At 33.2% G+C, this 22,375-nt stretch overlaps 2 protein-coding genes across 3 annotated transcripts; both read right to left on the minus strand.

The window, feature by feature from the left end:
* Positions 1–10,490: 10,490 nt before the first annotated feature.
* On the minus strand, positions 10,491–11,619 carry LOC120127748. The gene is made up of 2 exons (XM_039145587.1): positions 11,325–11,619; positions 10,491–10,647 (listed from the first exon to the last, which is right to left on the minus strand). Exons 1-2 carry the CDS (start codon positions 11,413–11,415, stop codon positions 10,526–10,528), a joined length of 213 nt encoding a protein of 70 aa, XP_039001518.1. The 5' UTR covers positions 11,416–11,619; the 3' UTR covers positions 10,491–10,525.
* Positions 11,620–17,920: 6,301 nt separating this feature from the next.
* Positions 17,921–21,291, minus strand: LOC120127907 (pyruvate dehydrogenase (acetyl-transferring) kinase, mitochondrial). 2 transcript variants are annotated; one of them, XM_039145719.1, is made up of 6 exons: positions 20,870–21,291; positions 19,925–20,183; positions 19,658–19,838; positions 19,313–19,463; positions 18,968–19,184; positions 17,921–18,181 (listed from the first exon to the last, which is right to left on the minus strand). In XM_039145719.1, exons 1-6 carry the CDS (start codon positions 21,116–21,118, stop codon positions 18,123–18,125), a joined length of 1,116 nt encoding a protein of 371 aa, XP_039001650.1. In that variant the 5' UTR covers positions 21,119–21,291; the 3' UTR covers positions 17,921–18,122. The 2 variants fall into 2 exon arrangements, with proteins under 2 accessions (XP_039001650.1, XP_039001651.1); XM_039145720.1 differs by having other exon boundaries at positions 18,123–18,181; positions 19,313–19,460; positions 20,870–21,118.
* Between the last annotated feature and the right edge of the window lie 1,084 nt (positions 21,292–22,375).

Raw genomic sequence — 22,375 nt, forward strand, 5'->3', positions numbered from 1 at the left:
TTGGTGGATTGGTGCATCGGTGCATGCCCTTGAAAAATTGATTTTATGCTTGATTTTGGTTCAAAATACTTTATGAAAATTTGTTTAAAAATAGTTTAAGTATAAAACACAAATTTACACATTTAGTATGGTTTAAAATTGATCTTGAAAGACTTGGAGTAATGACTTGATATTCGAGTAATTAAATCGAATATATTTAATAAAATTATTTGTAAAATCTTAAAATTCATTTAAACTTAGTTTGTTATATCGAAATATCAAAATGTTTTCAACACACACCGAGCACCATCTTTGACAAACCTTCCAGACGCAGTCACAGTGACACAAGACATGATTAATAGTTTTAGGAGCTTGATTGCAAAAAGAACAAAGAGTGATCAGAGCTGAGCACTCCTCGCTTTGCCAACTCTGTAGAAACCGACAATCTTTGATGCATTGCTTTCCAAACAAAACCAGAAACTTTTGGAGGAGCAAATTTACACCAAACCGCTTTCCAGATATAATCTTCCATTTTACTAGCAATAGCCACCTTAGAACATAAATATTTAGAAGTGTACGTGCCATTTTCTTCCCCTAACCAATGCAATCTGTCTTGAACGGGAGCTAAACTAACAGCTCTCGACAGGACCAAAAGAAACTCAGACCATAGTTCTTTTTCCCATACGAATAGCTCTCTCCTTAAATCAATTTTCCATTCCCAGACCCCGTCTCCCAATACCCAAACTCAACAATCTTACCAGATTTTTTTAAAGCCAAACTGAAAATTCTGGGGAATGATGATTTAAGAGAAAACATGTTAGTCCAGTGATCTGTCCAGAATTCAATTTTAGCACTATCTCCCATAACGCAAATAAAATCCGCAAACATGTTTCCTTCATTAGAAACAACAGGGTTGACAATATTATGCCATACCCAAGAAGATTTGCACTGACATAACACTTCTGGAACAATAGAATCTGGCCCATACTTATATTTAGCAACAATTATTTTTTTCCATAGGCAATCATTCTCCTCACCAAACCTCAAATCCACCTATTAAGCAACACACGATTCCTAATTTTAACATCATCAAAACCCAAGACCCCGTGAGATTTGGGTCCACATATATTTTCCCACTTTAAACCAGTGTACCCCTTTTCAAATTACCCTTCCAAACAAAAGAAGCTATGACTTTATTAATGGCATCAGCTATGGCTTAGGAATAGAATAAAGATATATAATAGACAGGTAAATTCGATAACACTGATCTAATGAGAGTAATCCTGCCCGCAAAGGATAAAAATTTACATTTCCAACCCTGTAATCGAGAGTATATCTTGTCCAACACAGGTTGCCATAAGGCCGAAGAGTTCTTTTTGTGACCTAACGGAAGACTCAAATAAGTCGTAGGAAACGAAGCCCAACTGCAATTAATAGTATCAACCCATCTAATAATTCTGCTTTCTTCAACGTTAATACCAAAAATCTTAGACTTCTTCATATTTAATTTAAACCCCGCAGCCAACTTACTTCATATTTAATTTTAACCCCGTATCCAACTCAAATATTTTAAGAACACGATTGAAATTCTTTAAACTATTTTCATTTGCTGCTGAAAATAATAGAAGATCATTGGCAAATTGAATATGCAAAATTTCTACATTTCCAAACCTAACTCCAACACCACCGCACAACCCAAAAGCGATTACTTTGTTTAACATGACACTAAGGGCCTCCCCCAACAACGTTAAATAGCAGCGACGATAATGGGCAGACCTGCCTAAGACCCCTTTTTATTACAAAATTAGTCGACAGGCAGCCGTTGACTAAAACGACAATGGATGGAGACGAGATACAAAAATAGACCCATTTCCTCCATCTTTTTTCGAAACCCATTTTCATTAGAATCAAGTTCAGAAAATTTCAGTCTACTGTGTCATATGCTTTACTAAAGTCTGCCTTAAAAAGTATTGCCTCTTTCTTGCGTTTAGAGAAGTCGTCAATAACTTCGTTCGCAATCAAGATACAATCTGCAATCTGTTTACCGGAAGAAAAAGCGAACTGATTCTCCCCCACCACTTCTTTAAGACATCTAGCCATTATTTTTGCCATAACTTGAGCCATTATTTTGTACAAACTCCCCACCAAGGAAATTGGCCTGTAGTCCTCCGGGAAAATCGGCTCATTTTTTTTCGGGATGAGCGCGATATAAGAGTTATTAAAAGAAAGATCCTCAACTCTACCCCATTAAAAATCAGCCATGAACAGCATGACATCAACCTTTATAACCCTCCAGAATTTTTTTAAAAAATCCAAGCTAAAATCGTCCGGTCCTGGCGCTCTCGACCCATCAGAAGAATTAATAACAAGCCATACCTCTTCTTCAGAAAAAGGGCTCTCAATGTACCTTTTAGAGGCAACACATAATCTCTTAAACAGAATGTCTAATTTCTTGACTGGAATTGTTTTTATGTCATTGTAAAGACTCCGAAAATGACTTACAAAGGCTTGTTGAATCCTTGCTTGGTGTTTAAAGACCGAATTATTTACCTTCAACTTTGTAATCTGATTAAATCTTGCTCTTGAAACAGCAGTTAATTGAAAGAACTTCATATTTTTATCCCCCTCTTTAAACCACCTGAGTCTAGATTTTTGAAGCCACTCACGCTCTTCCTTCCTCAAAACATCCCACAGTCGAGCCTTTAATGCAACAAGATGAGACTGAGCAGAAATTAAACTGGGGTTTGAAATACATCTTTTTTCTATATCATCAATTAAATTCCCAATTTTTTCGCTGAGTCCAAATTACTTTCTCGAATTGCTTTATCTCTTTTTTTCGTCTCAACCTTAGTTAGCAATAAAGATTGCATAATGCTTCTACCTCTATTTGACTCCCATACATCTTTAATTCTATCAAAAGAATTATTCAAAATAGATTAATTCTTCAAACATAAGTTACAAAAGTCAAGTGGACGAATATTGATATTATATGATATGATAGCAAGAGTATATATATAAATAATAAATTAAGACGTGATAGATGTTGGAAGTAATATTATTATAAAATAAGATATTAATATTGATTGTAAAATTAAAAACGCATAAAATAAACTCAATATGTTATAGCATATATTATTAATTTAAAATGATTTCATCATGATCGATATAATTATATTTTAAATATAGGGTAAAGTATAGTAATGGTCACTGAACTTTTCTAAAACTTTCATTTAGGTCCCCTAACTTTTAAAACTTACAATACAGTCCTCCAACATTTAGTCCATTTGTAATATGGTCCTCGACCGTTACACTAGCGTTAGTACATTTGCAATATGGTCACTGAACTTTTCAGGCACTTGCATTTAGGTCCCCCAACTTTTAAAACATGTAATATAATCCTCAATTTCATTTTAAACCCCAAATTCTAAAATAATTCAATTATATTTTAAACCTCAATTTTGAACGTTTACAATAATGCCTAAAAATATTGCTTCTGTTTTATTGACTAATTCCAATTTTACTAGGAAAATATAGCTTTACTCCAGCGGATAGAAATGTTAAAAAATGAGCTTGAAGACGAGAAACGAAGGTGTCAATCATAGTAGAGAAACTCCCCTAAAAAATTGTTGATATTCGGGTTTAGCACAACTTTTTCTCGCTATATTGCTTGCAACTAATTGGTTAGGAATCTGCAGCCAAGTAATTCATTATGGTGATGAACTTTGAAGTTTGTTCTTTCCCTATGCATAATCAATGCCTCAAATTTTCTACCGTCTTACTTGTAGTTCATGAAATGTTGATCATAATTTTTTTTCTTGGGAAAAATTTGGTGCAAAATCATAGCTTGGAGATAAAGGAAGTGGTTTTATGTGCCTGGATTCGAAATTCTAACATACCTACACGTTCATCAGCTCAAAGTTAAGAGAGTTGCTCTCTTTGAAATTGAAACTTTGTGATCAGTAGCCACTAAGTGTTAAAGAGTTGTGAGAAAAGCATGGAAGCAAGTAATTTTATTGTGGAATGAGAAATAAGAAGAAGAAATTATCAAAGAATAAAGAATTTTAGAAAGAGAAGAAGGGAGATTACAGAAAACGTATTCTCATTCATTCAAAACATAAAAGGAAATGTGCTCCCCATGAGTTATTATTTAGTTACAATTCATACTGGTAAATCTAACAAAGCCAGCTGGCAATTCTTATAACTGAATGCTTTACAAACTGATTCCTTTTTCTTTTGTATTTTAGGTACTGTGACGCTTCATCTCGCCCTAAACCTCCTTGGCCTGCCTCCACATCATCAGGTAAGTCAAATTTCCTTCGTGCTTTAATCCCTTTTTTGATTTCAATCCCCAATCTACTCTCATGAATCCCTAATCCTTCATCCTCCAAAATCCCTAACCCTCCTTTCTCCATTCCCAAATCCTATTCGTTCCTCCGTTCTTCATCTTCTTCTCCAACTATAACAATACCCGCCCCACGAGACGAGCCTTGTCCCCAAGGATCAAACAAAGGAAACTGGCCACGCATAAACGAATAATCTTCCCAGGTATTATTCGATTCATCCAAGTTTTCCCATTGAACCAAAAGCTGAGTGATTGGCTTTCCATTTCTATTCACGATATGTCTTCCTACAATTTTTAAAGGTTTAATCCGTAACTGACCATCATCGTTTATTGCAGGAGGATCTGTAGCAGTCACGAATCTCCAATGAATCTTTTTAAAAGGCTTACGTGAAATACATGATGGAGTCTCGAAGAATCAGGTAAGGCCAACTGATAAGCCACCTCACCTATTTTTTCAAGTATTTTGAATGGTCCATAATATTTGGCTGCTAACTTGAGATTTTTTTGCAGGGCAATTGAAGATTGTCTATACGGCTGCAACTTCAGGTACACCAATTCTCCAATTTGAAAAACCCTTTCTGATATATTTTTATCAGCCTGCTGCTTCATTCTGTTACTGCCTACTTCTAATTGATGCTTGACCATTTGCCTTATATGCTCTCTGTTAGACATAATTTCACTCACTGACTGAACTGTAGTATCTATTGGCTAAACCCTAATAGGTGGTTTGTACCCATATAAAGCCTGAAAGGGAGTTAATTTTAAAGCAGTATGGTAAGTGGTGTTGTACCACCATTCTGCCTGAGGGATCTATTTAGCCCAATGTCTATACTGAAAAAAAACAAATGCCCCTTAAATACTGCTCTAAACACTGATTGACTCTCTCTGTTTGTCCATCCATTTCTGGATGATAAGCAGTACTGAACATGTCCTTGTCCCTAATTATTTCATCAATTCTTTCCAAAACAAAACTAGTAAAGGTCTTATCTCTGTCAGAGATGGCCAATTTAGGCTGGCCATGTAGTTTATAAACATTGTCTAGGTAGAGTTTAGCAACCTCTGCAACAGAATAAGGATGAGCTAAGGACAAAAAATGATTGTATTTGGTAAATTTATCCACAATTACCAAAATATAGTTTTTCTTGAATGATGTAGGCAAACCCTGTATGAAATCCAATACTCCACTTTAGCCTGTCCAAAAAAACATTTGGAGAGTTTTGCAAATAATTGATTCTTTTGCAAAACTTTCAATACTAATTGTAAATGTTCAACATGGTCGGCCATACTGTTGCTGTACAGCAATATATCATCAAAGAAAACCAAAACAAATTTTCTAAGGAAAGAATTAAACAAGTCATTCATAAGTGCCTGAAATGTAGCAGGAGCATTGGTAAGGCCAAAAGGCATCACCTTAAATTCATAATGGCCTTGATGTGTTATAAATGCAGTCTTGTAAATGTCTTCTGGTTTAATTCTAATCTGCCAATAACCTGACCTCAGATCAATTTTTAAAAAGTAAACTGCCCCATGTAGCTCATCCAATAAATCCTCCACTATAGGAATATGAAATTTGTCCTTAATAGTCATACTATTAAGTTGTCTGTAATCCACACAAAACCTCCAAGTGACATCCTTCTTTTTAATAATAAGGCAGGGTTAGACAAATGGGCTTCTGCTAGGTTGAATGACAGAAGAAGAAAGCATTGTAGTGATATGTCTTTCAACCTCAGCCTTCTGATTGTGAGGAAATCTGTAATGCCGTAAATTAACTGGTGTGGCAGTAGATTTAAGTGGAATGTCATGATCATGAGACCTCTGGGGAGGTATCTCTTCAGGTTCTGCATAAACTGAGCTATATTTCTCCAAGATATGTTGAAGTTCCATAGGAATAGCAAAAGAACTTCCTGCCATAGTAAATAGGACAATATGCCCTAAAATATCAGAATCCCCTGCACTCATTTTAAGTAATGTAGCCCCTGAAATTTACTGTAGTTCAGTTGAGGGATGTTGTCCCTGAATACAAATTTTGCCCTTCATGATCAAAACTTAAAGTCATATGATTGAAGTCCATTAATATTGGACTGAATAACTTCATCCAATCTACTCCTAAAACCATGTCACTCCCACCCAGTTTAAGCAGCCTAAAATCATGCAAAAAAGTATGTCCCTGCATTTGTCACTCTACTTTATTGCATCTAGTAGTACTGAATAGTTGTTGGCCATTAGCCACAGTAATAGCCAAAGGATAAGGAGTAGTAATCTGAATCCCAGTATCAGCCCATTTAGGAGTTAAAAAACTGTGTGTGCTGCCACTGTCAATGAGGATACTCAATGGTTTCCCTTGAATAGTGCCTTGGATTCTCAATGTAGTATGACTAATAGAGCCAATAATAGCATTCATAGAGATTTCTAAAGTTTCCTCTTCTGTTTGTAGAGTTGATCCGAATCTGTAGGAAAAATTTCCACTGAAGGAGTATCCACTTCTTCCGTAATCATGTTCAACTGTCTATTTTTACATTGATGACCTGGAAGATACTTCTCACCACATTTAAAACAAATATTATTCTGCCTTCTATGCTCTATAAGACTCTGTTTAGGAGTTGCTACTGCTATAGGTTTTGTATTAACTGGCAGTGCATATGGTTTAGAAATAGTACTGGGGTTTAGGTAGGGTGGGACTTTAAAAGAAGGCCTCAACCTTCTGTTTTCAAACTCCACAGATAATTCATAGAGTTTAGCTTGCTTACATGCTTCAAATAAATTCTTAGGATCTAAAGCCTTGACCCTATGTTTAATATCATCTCTGAGTCCACTAACAAAGAGTGACACAAAAAAATTCCTCAGTCAAAGTAGGATTCTGCAAAAGCATATGAGGTTGTAACTCCTCAAACTTCTCCTGATAATCCTCTACAGACCCTTTCTGAGTCAATTTAGTAAACTCTTCAACAATATTAGAAAAACATCTATCACTAAATCTATTACAGAGATCACCTTCAAACTCATGCCACGTAACATGGTGTTTTTGCATAATATACCCATCAAACCATATTTCTGCCTTGCCTGTTAAGTACATAGTACCTACCTCCACTCTGTGCTCAACAGGAACACCACAAATAGAAAAATACTTATGGCATATCTGAATCCACTCCCTCGGATTAACTCCTTCGAAAAAAGGCAGTTCAATTTTAGGTCTATGCCACATATTTCCTGTACTGCTAAATGAACCCCCTGGTCCCTTGTTTTCAACTACCATTCCCATCATATTAGGTTTATTGTTATTGCTTTCACCTATCAGATTTTCAGGCCTAGAACTGTTCTTAATGGCCAAACAATTATCTTTCAAAATCCCAGGTTCATCCGTTTTATAAGTGAATCTTGATTTATCTTTCACTATAGCCACCAAAACTGGATTTTTCTCCCCATTTTTAGAGTTATTAGAAGTTTGTACCTGTTCCCCAGCAGGTTGTTCATTTTCATTGTTCTGCCTGTTATGATCTTTAACAGTTCTTCAACATAGCCCTGATTAGTAGCCATCCTCGACTCCATTTCAGTAATTCTGTTTTCTTTCATTTCCCACCATTTAGGTGGACTCGTCTCGTCATGTCCTTTCTTTATTAACGCTGTTAAATCTTTCATTTGCTTTTGCAGGCCTGAAAGATCGACTTCAGTCATGGACTGATTCTTCTTTGCCATGCTCAATATTTTGCCAGAACCGAGGCTCTCAATACCAATTTATTGTGGAATGAGAAATAAGAAGAAGAAATTATCAAAGAATAGAGAATTTTGGAAAGAGAAGAAGGAAGATTACAAAAACGTATTCTCATTCATTCAAATCATAAAAGGAAATGTGCTCCCCATGAGGTATTATTTAGTTACAATTCATACTGGTAAATCTAACAAAGCCAGCTGGCAATTCTTATAACTGAATGCTTAACAAACTGATTCCTTTTTCTTTTGTATTTCAGGTACTGGGCCAATCAACTGGGCCGCTCCATCTTGCCCCAAACCTCCTTGGCCTGCCTCCACATCATCAGGTAAGTCAAATTTCCCTCGTGCTTTAATCCCTTTTCTGATTTTAATCCCCAATCTACTCTCATAAATCCCTAATCCTTCATCCTCCAAAATCCCTAACCCTCCTTTCTCCATTCCCAAATCCCGTTCGTTCCTCCGTTCTTCATCTTCTTCTCCAACTATAACAAATTTATAATGAAAATAGTGTGTTTACTCAAAGATACAAGTAATGTTTTAAGAAGAAAACTCAGGAACCCTAGCAAAAAATCTATATGAGTTAAATAGCAAATTCATGTTCAAAATTCCAAAACACTTCAATTACATTCTAAACCTCAAATTTTAAAACACTTCAATTATATTATAAACTCCAAATTAAAGTATTTTAGAATTTAGGGTTTAGAATATAATTGAATCATTTTGGAATTTGGGGTTTAGAATAAAATTGAGGATTGTGTTGCAAGTTTTAAAAGTTAGGGGACCTAAATGCAAGAGCCTAAAAAGTTCAGAGGCGTATTGCAAATGTACTAACGACAGTTAACGGTCGAGGACCATATTACAAACGGACTAAATGTTGGAGGACTGTATTGTAAGTTTTAAAATTTGGGGACCTAAATGAAAGCTTTAGAAAAGTTCAGTGACCATTACTATACTTTTCCCTTAAATATATTCTTCTAAGATTGATGCAATATTTTTATATTTATATAAATAAATGAGAAAAACAAAACTCAATTGATATAATCATATTTTAAATAAAAAAGGAGATTGATCAATACAAATGTATTATTACATAAAAAAACAAGAAGGATTCAAAATGAAAGAAAATGTATGCATTTCATGGTAGTATTAAATACCTTGTTGTTTAAAGGAGGTGTAGAAGGGTGAAACTATAAAGACAACTAAAACAATTAGGTTGATAAATGACAATAAGCAGGTCTATCATATCTTTGATCATTCAATAAATTTAAATTGATATTTGAAGAAAAAATTATCGTTTTTTTTTCTTTCGCCTATGTCTATTGTCTATTTCATTTTCATTTAGGTTTGATAAGCAGTGTCACTAGTCTTGTGTTGGTTGTCAACGGTCTATATTCCTTGTTTCATATTAACTTTACTATATGCATATATTTTTTTTGTATTTTTTAGTTCCTAGTAATTATGACTTTATAACTTTACTATATGCATATATCTTAAAAAATTATGACTTTATAAATTGATATTTAAATTGACTTTGATACGCTATTTGCGTTTATAGATAATTTTCTCACAACGCTCGATTATAATTTGCGGTTGTTTATGTCTTTTAATAGTTTAATATTATGTTATAATTCATTTGTGGAAAGAGTCAGATTTGATTGTATGTTTTTGTTCGAGTTTCTTGAATGTGTTTTAATTTTTTTTTTCTTGTATGATCTTTTAATAGTCTGAAATAACTCTTTTTTATATCAATGACCATAGAAAAATATTATGATTGTGTATTTAATTTTTAAATTTCATTACAATTTTAAATATTTTACTTTTTTAGTAAAATTAACTCTATTTGCATAAAAAAATACATGACTATAAGCTATTGTAATAAGGACGTTAATAATAATTAAAAATATATATTAAAAAACAATCATTTCATTCAAAACATTTGATTTAGAGTTTTATTTGAAAATAAATACATGCACTTAGTATATACATATTAACACAAATATAAATATAAACAAAACGGATTGGATGAGCGATTGCAACACTATGTTAGATCTTAGTTTTGATTTATCAACAATTCTTTAAGATAAACACACATTTTAATAATATAAAATTTTTAAATATTATGAATACAAATAAAATTTCAGAATATATATTATTAATAAAATAAAGAAAGGAAGGAAGTTATGAATCCTTCATTGTTTATCAATAAAAATAAGAGATTATACATAAATACTAAAATAAATATAAAAAAGAAAATTTGATTAAAAATCTCGCCGTGAGATTTAATGCTCTCGGGGATTCCCTACAAGATAACAACTCGAATTCCAAATAAAAAAGGAAAACATAAGCCTTCCAATCTCCTAATTTCCCCAAATTTGCAATGGATTTGTAAATTGTGTTGATCTTGTTCATCACTTGGAACAAGTTTAACATTGAAGAATCACATTATGTACATCAGCCACATGCAAGAGGAAACAAAAATAAGGAGGGGGGAGGAATCTAGGGCTTGATGTTGCAGGCTGTGGATTTGGACTTGTCCAGGATGGACCACATGACTTGCACATCTTCGTACGCACATGCCATCACCTCTCCGTGCAGATCCATCACATGCTTTTCATGCTCTGCAAGCCCACAACTCTCTATTAGCCACGTAATCATTGTTGGATATAACCGAATCCAATGTGTCAGTTGAATTTTTTATCTTCCATTCAATCAGTTTTATAATATTATTATTAAATCGTTTGATCCATACTTTAATAACTCGACCGTCGTAATTAATGTTCTATTCATGTAAATTATATAATTTACGTTTTCATTATATTGTTAATCGTCACTAAACGTTCATTGGGAACAAAGGGAACGGAAAAGAGTGGGATTGATGGGCAAGAATCATCAGATGAGTAGAACAATAATATATGCAAAATGGAAAATATTATACTCTAGTCCTCCTACAGATTTTATAGTTATAAATTAATACATGTTACGTTCATTGGGGAGAAAGGAAGCGGAAAAGAATGGAATGGATGGGCAAGACATCATTAGATGAGTAGAATTATAGCCAATATATATATATAAAACGGTAAAATTATGCTTTAGTCCTCTTACAAAATTTAAAGTTATAAATTAATACATGTCAAAATTGTATTTTGTTTCTAAAAAAAGACAAAATCACGATTTTAATCCTCCAAAAAATTACAGAGGTTTAAGTTAATACAGTAATAAAACTATAATTGAATTTAGAAGCCGAGAAAATTCTAACTTCAATTGTCTATTGAGAGAGAGAGAGAGAGATGTGTACCTCTTTGGGACTTCTTATCCCTGGGTTGCTGGTTGAAGAAAGTGCACGCTTTTTTGAACGGGGAAGCGATGGTTTTCTTCCAAGAAGCCATTAATGGTGCTTTAAATGGATATCAAATCCCTACAATTATACTATTTCCTATATAAGCTTTGAATCGACGCTCTGCTTTTGCTTTGGGTTATCTCTCTGCAAATTTCCTGCACTTCCCTTTCTCTCTATTGGCTCTCTTCTTAAATAATATGGTCAACCCTATATCCCCCTTTTGTGCATATATATACACGCGCACAAGAAGATCGGAAAATAGAGAGAGAGAAAAAAAGGAAAGGAAACCAGAAGGCAAGATCCGTGGGATGCGGCTACAGTCCACAAACAAAGCCAAAGAGGAAAAAAAAATCACCTTCCTTGTTTTATGTGCTTTTATTTTTTTTGGGTAAAATGCACTCAAGATCACTCAACTATTAATTCAGTTACAAATAGGTAATTTTTCCTTCTAAAAACTATAATTTAGTCACTTATTCTTCTCGTACAAAATTTACATTATTTCCTAGTATAATAATAATATAATAGTAACTTGTTATCATTTATGGTAGAATGTAGCTATCCAGCTACTATTTTGTTACGAAATTAATATAATCTATAAATATTTACAGACTAAAATTATTCTTATACAATATCACATTATATGTTTGTCTCAAGTTTAATGATACAATAATATATTAAGTGACTAAATTATAACTTTAAAAAGGATGACATATTTATAATAGAACTAACAATTTGGGATGAATATTACCCTTTATTTAATAAATTTATTAAAAACGTATTTATAATCTGAGAAGTAGTAATTTAATATAAAATTAAATAGTCTAGGCTTATCTTGAAAGGCGTCGCGGTATTTCTATTTGGTGAGTGCTGCAGCGAAGCACATGGAGAACGCTACCGAGCATAACTGATACACGTGAAAGAGGGGGGGCCTTTGCTTTTTTCAACGCCTGTGCCACTTATGTCTAAAAGTGACCGCCTCCGCTCTCATCCTCGTTATCATGCATGCCTTGTTTCAATCATTAATATCAAACAACGTCACCATCCATTTTCAAAACCCACTCGAATTCTGTCTTCCTTTTGGCTACGTGAAACAAGGGGTGTGGGAGAGCCAAGTTAAGGGTTTTATTGGGAGAAAGAAGGTATAATTTTATGTTAGTAAGTGAATTTATAAAATTTTATGAATGATAAAGAAATAAATTAAAAATCTCATAAAAACGACTGCTTTTATTCGTCTCTTTAAATTCATTTATGATTCTACTATTTTCTACCGTTCAACAACTATTTTTCAAAAAGGAAAAACAGAAAAATACCTTTATGGTTACAAGTTCAAAAATTTACTAAACAAAATCAGAATTAAGTACGTAAAATAGGGTTTTGATTGTTCATAAACTTGTTTAATAATATACATAAATAGATTCACTTAATCTTTGTAAAAATACAAATTAAATATGCATAAAGCTCTTAAAATAAATGAACGAACTCATTCATTTAAACTTGATTCATTTAATATTCTACTGATAGCCAAAACCATTAACCATTGAGATTCTAGAGGCGACTCCCTACCCTACAAATCTAGAGGTGAGCATTCTTCCGTTTATATTGGAGCATAAAATAAAAAGTGTGAGTTTCTTCAAAAAAAAAATTGAAGATCTCCGACGGTTGACTTCTGAACTTGCTTGAATATCCTACTCTAATATATACTTGAGTTTTAAATCATCTTTAATTTTGAAAAAAAAAATACATTTGATATGTTTTAAATTTAAAATAATTGAAATTTAAAAATATTTTATTTAAATAATAACGGCAAACAAATATTATTGTTTAGCTTACATGATAAATATAATTAATATAATCATAAAATTGGACATTACAATAATAACACAATGATAAATTAATTTTATCATAACTCAATTACAATTTATTCATAAAAGTTATATTAATATGAAAGAACGAGTCTTGTGGTGTAAAGCATGGGTAGTCCTACAAAGTAATAAAATAAACACCAATTAAAAAAATGACGTCAAATTCAGATTTAAAAAAAGAGATTACTTCAATAACATACAAAAATCATTATTCATTTTCAATACAAATGAGAAATACTAAATAAACAAAATAAAATAACATAATCCAGATAAAAAATAATAATATGATAAAAACTTAATATAAAAATAAGTATCCAAATTATGCCGGGTTTTTTTCATTAAGGTGATTGAATTGTTTTTCGGTCAATTTATATGTCTAACTTTACAAACGTTATTACTCTAGGTGTATGATTGTAACGACCGTTAAAAATTTTCATCAAATAATATGTGTCGTATTCTAATAATTTTAAAATTTTCATTTAAAAAAATTAAAATAAATTATTATATTTAAAAAATTTATATATATAAAAACAACCCCTCGCCTCCCCCTCCCTCTCGCCACCCCCCTCCAGTCCCAATCACCCCCTCGACCCCTTGCTTCGTTCCCCTCCCTCTTCTCTAGAATATTAGTGCTTGGTGGCGACAATCTAAATGACTAGTGACGGTGGTTGTGTCGTCGATGGAGGTTCAGTCGACGACAACAACGATGATTGACGTGAGTATAAGGATTAGAATAAATATTTTCAAAGGTTTGAATTTTTAAGATGTTTGAAAATTTAAAGTTTTTTATAAATAAAATATATTTTAATTTTTTTATTTTAAATAAAATCTTTAAAATTATCAAAACGTGACATGTGTTACTTAATAAAAAATTTTAATGATTGCTTATGGTCGAGAGACTTAAAATAATAACACTTGTAACATTAAGTATTTGGATTAACAAAATAATTTAGATCCTAAATAGAAAGCATGTATAATTTAAAATTTTATTTTTATATTAAACCTAATATAAAAGTTAGAGAGGAGGAAAGAAAAGAAAGTGAAAAAACGAAATATAATTTATATAATACATGACTTAAATATTTAAAATTAATATTCAAAATCAAATTAACTGTCAGAACCGATTAAAATAACTAAATAAACCAAAAGCGAATAAAAGTTTCGGTCAAATCATTTTAATTAAACCGACATTTGGTGAATAAAATCCCAAAGCTCCACTGAACATAGACATCAAAGTTCCCTCTTTTGTTGTTTAAAGTGATAGTTTCGATGACCAAAACCATTAAGAATAAAATAAAAAACGAAGTTAATAGTAAACTTATGTTATGGTTGAAAGTAACAAAGCGAATCTTTGCTGTGGAATGGATAACGTCCAGAATCAGCTAATTGTATTCAAAAGAACATGTGAAAACCACCGGCATGGCAGTGAAGCATTTGTCACCAATCATTATTTTTTCCTTTAATTTTATTAACAATCATTTATGATAAATGTAATGTGAACAGGAAATGTTTAATTAATTAATTATACCGCAGATGCTACGTGAATTCACAAAAACTGTTCATTGTTAATTGAACCAGACAAGCACTGGAAAACCAATCAGATGTTGGGGTTTTAAGCACAAATAACGTGAAAAATTAACTATTCATTTCAGCTGTCGGGTTAGGTTTGAGTGTGAATTATCAGATTAAGTCTATTTGATTTTTTTAAATTGTTTCTTCTAAGTTATTTGAATTTATCAATTAGATTTTTTTTGAATTTTTCGTTGAAGTTTTATATTTTAATTCAAGTTATTTCTGATTTATATTTTTATGTCATATTTAAATTGAGATTAAGAATGAGAATTTAATTTGAATCTGATAAGTTTTGATTCGATCATATAGAGATATTTTTTTAAAAAATTAAGGTTTGAGTCGGATAGTCGATTTTTTAAAGATAAGAATGAGTTGAGTTTGTGTTTAGTGTCAAAATAATATACCTAACCCGAAAACAATAGTTTTATTGACCCTTATATATTTATAAATAATTGATATAATACTATTCTATCTATATGTGTATGTATAGGGTAAGATACATATTTTTACCTTAAAATTTAAGTTAAACTTTGATCGGTTGGAATTTCCCAAAACTCGAGTTGTGCGGATGACTGGATAGGTGTTATATTTGAGTGAGTTATAATGAATCAAAAATCTGATTCGATCCATGATCATCCTAATCATGATAAAATCAATTATTAATAGATTGTTATATATTTTTTTAAATTGTTTGATTAAATTTATAATTTTGTTTTCATTAATTAGCAGTTAATTTTTGTTTTTTTAAACGATTTTAGGAGAAATGGCCAGTTAATGTTAGTGGTTAGGATTTTGCCGACTCTTTCCTTCTCTGAATTATAAATTTTCTCTTTATTCCCTCAATAAAACTAAATTCTATTATTATTTTAATATATATATGTCATTTATAAATTATTTTAGAATTCAGGTAATTAGCTTCTTATAATCAAATTGAGATAAAATAAAGTTTGAAATTACAGAGGCAATGACGACCCTCTCAACTTAGTTTACTCCATTCACAAATGTTCGGATTCAAACCCTTTCTTTTAAGAGAAAATAACCTCAGTGACAAAAAATGCCTTATAATATACGATTTTAACCAACCTTTTTGGATTTGCCAAAATGACCAACTAAATCGCAATGCGATCGATAATTCGCAACGCGATCTCCGGTATCGCAAATCAGTTTCCAGATTCGCAACGCGAACTTCGACTATCGCATTGCGATTTACATATTCGCATTGCGATAGTCCAAGTTCGCATTGCGATAATCCAAGTTCGCATTGCGATAGTCGAAGTTCTCGTTGCGATTTTCCAAATTCGACTATCGCAACGCGAACTTCGAATATCGCATTTCGATTTACATATTCGCATTGCGATAGTCAAATTCACGTTGCGATAGTCGAAGTTCGCGTTGCGATTTATTCCAAATTCGTTGCTATAGTCGAAGTTCGCGTTGCGATTTATTCCAAATTCGTTGCGATAGTCCAAAATCGCAACGACTGGTGGTATTGCATTTGTTTCTTAAGAATTTTCTCTAAAAAGATAGTATTCGCGCGGACGTGTCGAAGACACGTATTACCACGACCACGACCACAACCCGAGACGAGACAAGACGAGACGGGCGGTGGCGCGAGAGTCCCCCTTGTTCCCTATCACTCAACAAGGGAGTGGGAAAGTCAAGCCTTAAATACCATTCTCAATAGTGTTTCCAATACTATGCGGGATTGAGCATTACCAACACTTGTTTTCAATACAATGTGATTATTCAGGAAACAATTAACAATCATGCACCTTAAAACAACTGAAGCAGCAACCAATTGCATTAGTATTATACGATTAAATATGTCATAATTAAAAGTCAATCTACAATCAAACGCGATTATTGCAATTTTAAGCAAAACATTCAAAAATAATATCACTATTTAAGGCTCAATCCTACATAGTATTGGGAACAAGTGTTGGTAATGCTCAATCCCACATAGTATTGGAAACACTATTGAAAATAGTATTTAAGACTTGGCTTTCTCACTTCCTTGTTGAGTGATAAAGAACAAGGGGGACTCTCGCGTGCCGCCGCTGCCGCCGCCGTCCGTCTCGTCTCGGGTCGGGTCGTGGTCGTGGTCGTACGTGTCTTCAACACGTCCGCGCGAATACTATCTTTTCAGAGAAAATTCTTAAGAAACAAATGCAATACCACCAGTCGTTGCGATTTTGGACTATCGCAACGAATTTAGAATAAATCGCAACGCGAACTTCGACTATCGCAACAAATTTGGAATAAATCGCAACGCGAACTTCGACTATCGCAATGCGAACTTTGACTATCGCAATGTGAATATGTAAATCACAATGCGATAGTCGAAGTTCGCAATTCACATTGCGATAGTCCAAGTTCGCGTTGCGATAGTCGAATTTGGAAAATCACAACGCAAACTTCGACTATCGCAATGCGAATATGTAAATCGGAATGCGATAGTCGAAGTTCGCGTTGCGAATCTGGAAACTGATTTGCGATACCGGAGATCGCGTTGCGAATTATCGATCGCATTGCAATTTAGTTGGTCATTTTGGAAAATCCAAAAAAAGTTGGTTAAAATCGTATATTATAAGATATTTTTGGTCACTGAGGTTATTTTCTCTTCTTTTAACTGCATTTCAAAATGTGCAAAATTTAAAATTTGACTGCTAAATAGAAAAATTGAGTGGCCACCGATTTTTTTTACCTTGAGTGTGATCGGCCTCTATTCACACCTGTAAGAGCCCACGACAAATTTGCTCGTCTCATCTCCTATAATGCTCCCAGCACCTGCTTTACCAAGGTTTCCCTATGAGGAGCCATCTTAACATAATTTGAACTAATTCAAAGTTGTTTCCCACCGGGAGGTGGCCTTTTCCAGTTCCCGAAGTGCTAAAAATTCTTTGGCACATTCAACTGCTCTCTGCGCACATTCGAATCCACTCAACCCAATCCCTTCAAAGGTGAAAACTCCAGTCGGTTCCGGGGTTTGCCATCCATGTCGAGTAATCTAGCACTTCTTCAAAAGGTGTTCAATGATTTCATCAGACACGATTTGCCATCCTGTGTACTCGTTGCCATAAAAATACATGCGATAGAGCAAACTTGCCTACCTTAGGCAAATTAAAGTCAAACGCTGGTGAGAGAATTGCCAGTTCATATACATAAAAAAACAGTAAAGATACTTCCATTGCATCAACTGATGTTACAACGTGAACTGTAGTATGGGAATACAAGTCAACTACCAAATTTATTACAATTAAAATCCATAGATATGCATCACAAATTTCCCTTCTTTCATATTTCCATGGTTTAACATTATAAATCATGGCAATGGTTCTTGCGAATCGCCCAAACGGGACAGATGAAGATATGCATCAGTCCCTGCAAAAAACAATACAGACGATCTCTAATGCGTTAGTTTAGCCGGAGAAAACCAGTGACACGAGCATTTGGGAAGGTGAAAAACAAATATTTTGATATACAAGCCAAGTCAACAATAACTCAACATAAAGAAAAAAGTTGTAAGAGAAAAAAACGGTAGAAGTCAGCATCATCTCTTTCTATCTATAATAAGAAATGGTTGATTTCTGAAGTTCAAGATAGCTCGACATAAGACAAAAGCCACGACTATTATGGATTATGAAACTAATAAACTAACAAATGCCAGTTTCAAATCTAGTTATCTGCTTTTATGAACCACCAAAAATATGCATCTTGAGAACTGTATAATGTTAATTGCAACGAAACCCTACAGAGTCAAATCAGATCTAACAGTCAAAGTACAGTTACATAGACGAAGAGTTGTTCTTTTGCAACAAACTTCTTGTCTCATTATGCCTAATTGCCTATCATTTGCACTGCTACCAACTTCGAGTGTGTGAGCGCGTGTGTACACTCTTAGGTAAATAGGAACTTTGAGGGTTTTAATAATTACAAAACTTGCCATCATTAAAAATGCACTCTCTTACTCTGTTGAGACTGCAAAAAAGAAAGAATGTTGTATAAAAATATAACATGAAGTCTCAAATTTCAAGAGTTGAGAGAGGATAAATGCTTCATTAACTACTAACTATGAGGCAATTACGTGTTTGTGGCATGAATAAGACTAGTAAAATGCTTAATTTCACGAGTGTTTTAAGTGGTGTTAACTGTAACAACTGCACTCACCATATCCTTCCATAGAGATAATTTGAAGATCTCCTCCAAAATACCGAGCATACAAGCGGCTTATAGGTAGCCCATAACCATATCCGGCCATGGTCATAACTGTATCAGCTGTTCCCAGATCTGGGTACTCATCCAATGGGTTTCTTGCAGTGCTGTAAAGGTATGTGAAAATTTTGGGAAGACCACTTCTTGGTATGCCACCCCCTTCATCAGAGACCTGCACAACCAGTTAAACGAAGTTATATTGTTACATCCTCAATTCCCATGCACTTTTACAAACAAAAAAGGAAAAAAGGAAATAGTTGCCCGAATTTATATGGATAACAAAGCATGACAAACTACTACCTTTATGGTTACATCCTCAAGTCCATCGGCAACTATTATTCGAATAGGTGGTGCAACTCTATCCGAATCCATATAATGCTCTTGGACAGCACGCAAAGAGTTTTTGACCAACTCAAATACCATCAGATGCAAGTGTGTTGGAACATACCTGCTATCCAGAAAACAGATAATACGCAGGCCAGATGTCAAAGGATCAATGAATTACCAGATTTATGACACTAAACAAAAGAACCGGAGATGCTTTGGAGGATCAATAATTGAAAGCATAGTGAAAAACAAGAGATGAAAAATATCGGTAAAATAAAATATAATAAACTCAACCGAAGTAAGAGTAAATATACTCACGGGAATGTAAACTTGGGATCCCCGTAGATATTAATTTCAGGAGCACTGCCGTACTCTCGCAAACAAATAGCACGAGCATCCTCACTAGCATTTTGAGCCACTTCCACTGGAGACATTTTTGTATGTATATAGCCCACACAATGTGGAGGAGGATTAGGGTTATGCAACTCCACATGCTGCCCTGGTTTCACCAAAATTTAAACATGCAGACAGAGTTTAAACCCAGCCTCAAGAAACTGTAACAAAGAAAACAAAGTTGAAACTAACCAATAAGCATACGAATTCCAATTCTCGACATGTAAAATCTATCTAGAAACTGATGAATCTCGTCAAGATCCTCATAAACAATCTTTGGATCCATGCCTTTCTTCAATTGTTGAACCCCCAAAGCCATCATAGGAACCACATTGTTGTGTCTCACCTTAATAGCCTTGATCATCTTTGTAAATTCCTTCTCATCATTTGTATCCTTGATATCGGGAAAGACTCTCAGGTCACGAAAGGAATCCAAATACCAGTCTCGCACCTAAGAATAAAAGACCAAGTTAAAATAATAAATGAGTTATTAACCCAGTCCAGGTCATCAAAATTTCAACATAATCCACTATCTTGTAAACAATTTTTAGATTCAACAACGTAATGGGAAGTACGTGAAAAAGCAAACTAATTTGGATTCTATGTAAAATTAAGCTAAAATTGGATTCTATAGCTTCAAAAATGGGGGCCTGACAAAAGCAAATAGCAAGCAGCAATGAAATCAGAATGTTGTCCACTAAATAATGTTTAAGCAACATATTTTTCTAAAGAAACTATGGCCTCAAAAGATAAAATAAGGGTCTTAAGAATTCCTCCATGGTTCCGTTAAAAGCGCAAAAAGGTCAACAATGAGCAGAAAAGGCAAGCAAAGCAACAGAAATCACAAGGCAGTGACAGGAAGAATATCCATGTACAGTAATAAATAATTAATACCGATTATTTAATTCAATGTAAAGACCCAGTATGCAGAATCACATATTCATAGGATAAAAAGGAGAAAGAAAAAGGGTAAAAGGAAAACCAGTCCAATTTAAGTTGTGATAAATACCCATTTTGGCAAAACAACAAATAAAAAACCCTTTGGCACCAAAAATCAAGCAGTTGGTCTGTGTGTTACAGAAAATAGCAGCACTCCATCAAAGAAATGAACTTGAAAACTAAAAAACAAGAAACGACCTTCAAAACAGCAGGCTTCTCAGAAAGTCCATAAGGGAGACTCTCGAGCTCAATTGCTCTCCGAGCAATTCTAATGGGGAGCTCCTTGTGGAGAAACTGACCCGAAATCAACAAATTCCGCTCGATGGGCTTAGACCCAAACTCCATCATGTACCTCAAGCTGACCCCAGTCTGCTTCATGCATCCCCATTTGTGTACTTCCTCTATTAAGCTCTTCGAGAACGATTCGGTCACCTTCTTCGCCGCCATCACCGTTGTTGAAAATACACCCCACCACCGTCACAATTCAGCTAAGAACTTCAACCGGGCGACGGCGAGCAACATACGATTCTAGAAACTTTGTACGGGGAATGGAAATTAACATAGGAAAGAGAGAGGATTGGAGATTGAAAAGATTACGCAAAATGGCAAACGCCAAAAAGGGAAAAGGATTAAAAAAAGAAAGGAAAATATAAATTTAAATCGATTTTAATTGGATAATGTCAATGTGCGAGAGACGTGTCAAAATTTGTAATTGGTCCCTATGCTTTTTGCGAATTTGTATATTTCGTCGCAATGTGAAGGAATCGTTTGGCCGTCGGATATTGCTTGCATAAGCTTTCACACGTTTAGATTCGATAAGAATTTACTTTTTTTAATAAAAACATTTAATAATAAATTATATCAACTCATAATTAAATTTTAATATTTATTTCAAGTTCGATCGTTAAATAATTTATCTTTTCTAAGATAATAATTTTCATAAATTGGAATAATTATAAAGTGTACAAGTAAATGATGAGATTTAATAAAAGTAATTTTCACGTAATCTACATAAAGTGAGATTCGAATATGAATGTTCAATGATTTAAAATCTTGTTAGTATTATATATACTAATATTAAGGCATTGATTGAATTAATATCACTAATTAATCAGATGTTAACTTAATTGTAAAAAATACAATATTATTATTTTTATAAATAATAATTAATATTATTATAATAATTTTTTCTGTTCATACTTTAAAAAATTAGTACTTCATCAATATATATGTAATAAATTAGCAGTTTAAATTTACGTATATACTAATAATTGGATTCATTTATAATTTTTATAGTACAAAACCCAAATTCTATCAAAATAAAATAAAGATACTAACCTTTTATTTTTCATAAAATAGAGGGATAAACTATATAATTAAACCCAATTTCTAATTGATTATTGCGGAATAATAATAATAATAATTGACACGGCGTTGATTTTGATGATTTCCTTCACGTGGCTTAACACATTTCTTAGGAATATTTTTCTTAAATGGTGCACTTAGCACATGATTAATAAATCAATTATTTTAAAAAATAAAACTAAATTTATAAGGTTTTGATTTATTTTTCCTTAAATTTAAACTAAGGTGAAATATAATCACCGTCATTAAAGTTTAGATGTATTTTTATTTTGATTAGTAAAGTTTAAAAGTCATGTTTTGGTCATTAAAATTATCGATAAATAACTAAAATATCACTTG

This window comes from Hibiscus syriacus, unplaced genomic scaffold, assembly GCF_006381635.1.
Source record: "Hibiscus syriacus cultivar Baekdansim isolate YM2019G1 unplaced genomic scaffold, ASM638163v2 tig00110472_pilon, whole genome shotgun sequence".
In the NCBI taxonomy this organism is placed as follows: Eukaryota; Viridiplantae; Streptophyta; class Magnoliopsida; order Malvales; family Malvaceae; genus Hibiscus; species Hibiscus syriacus.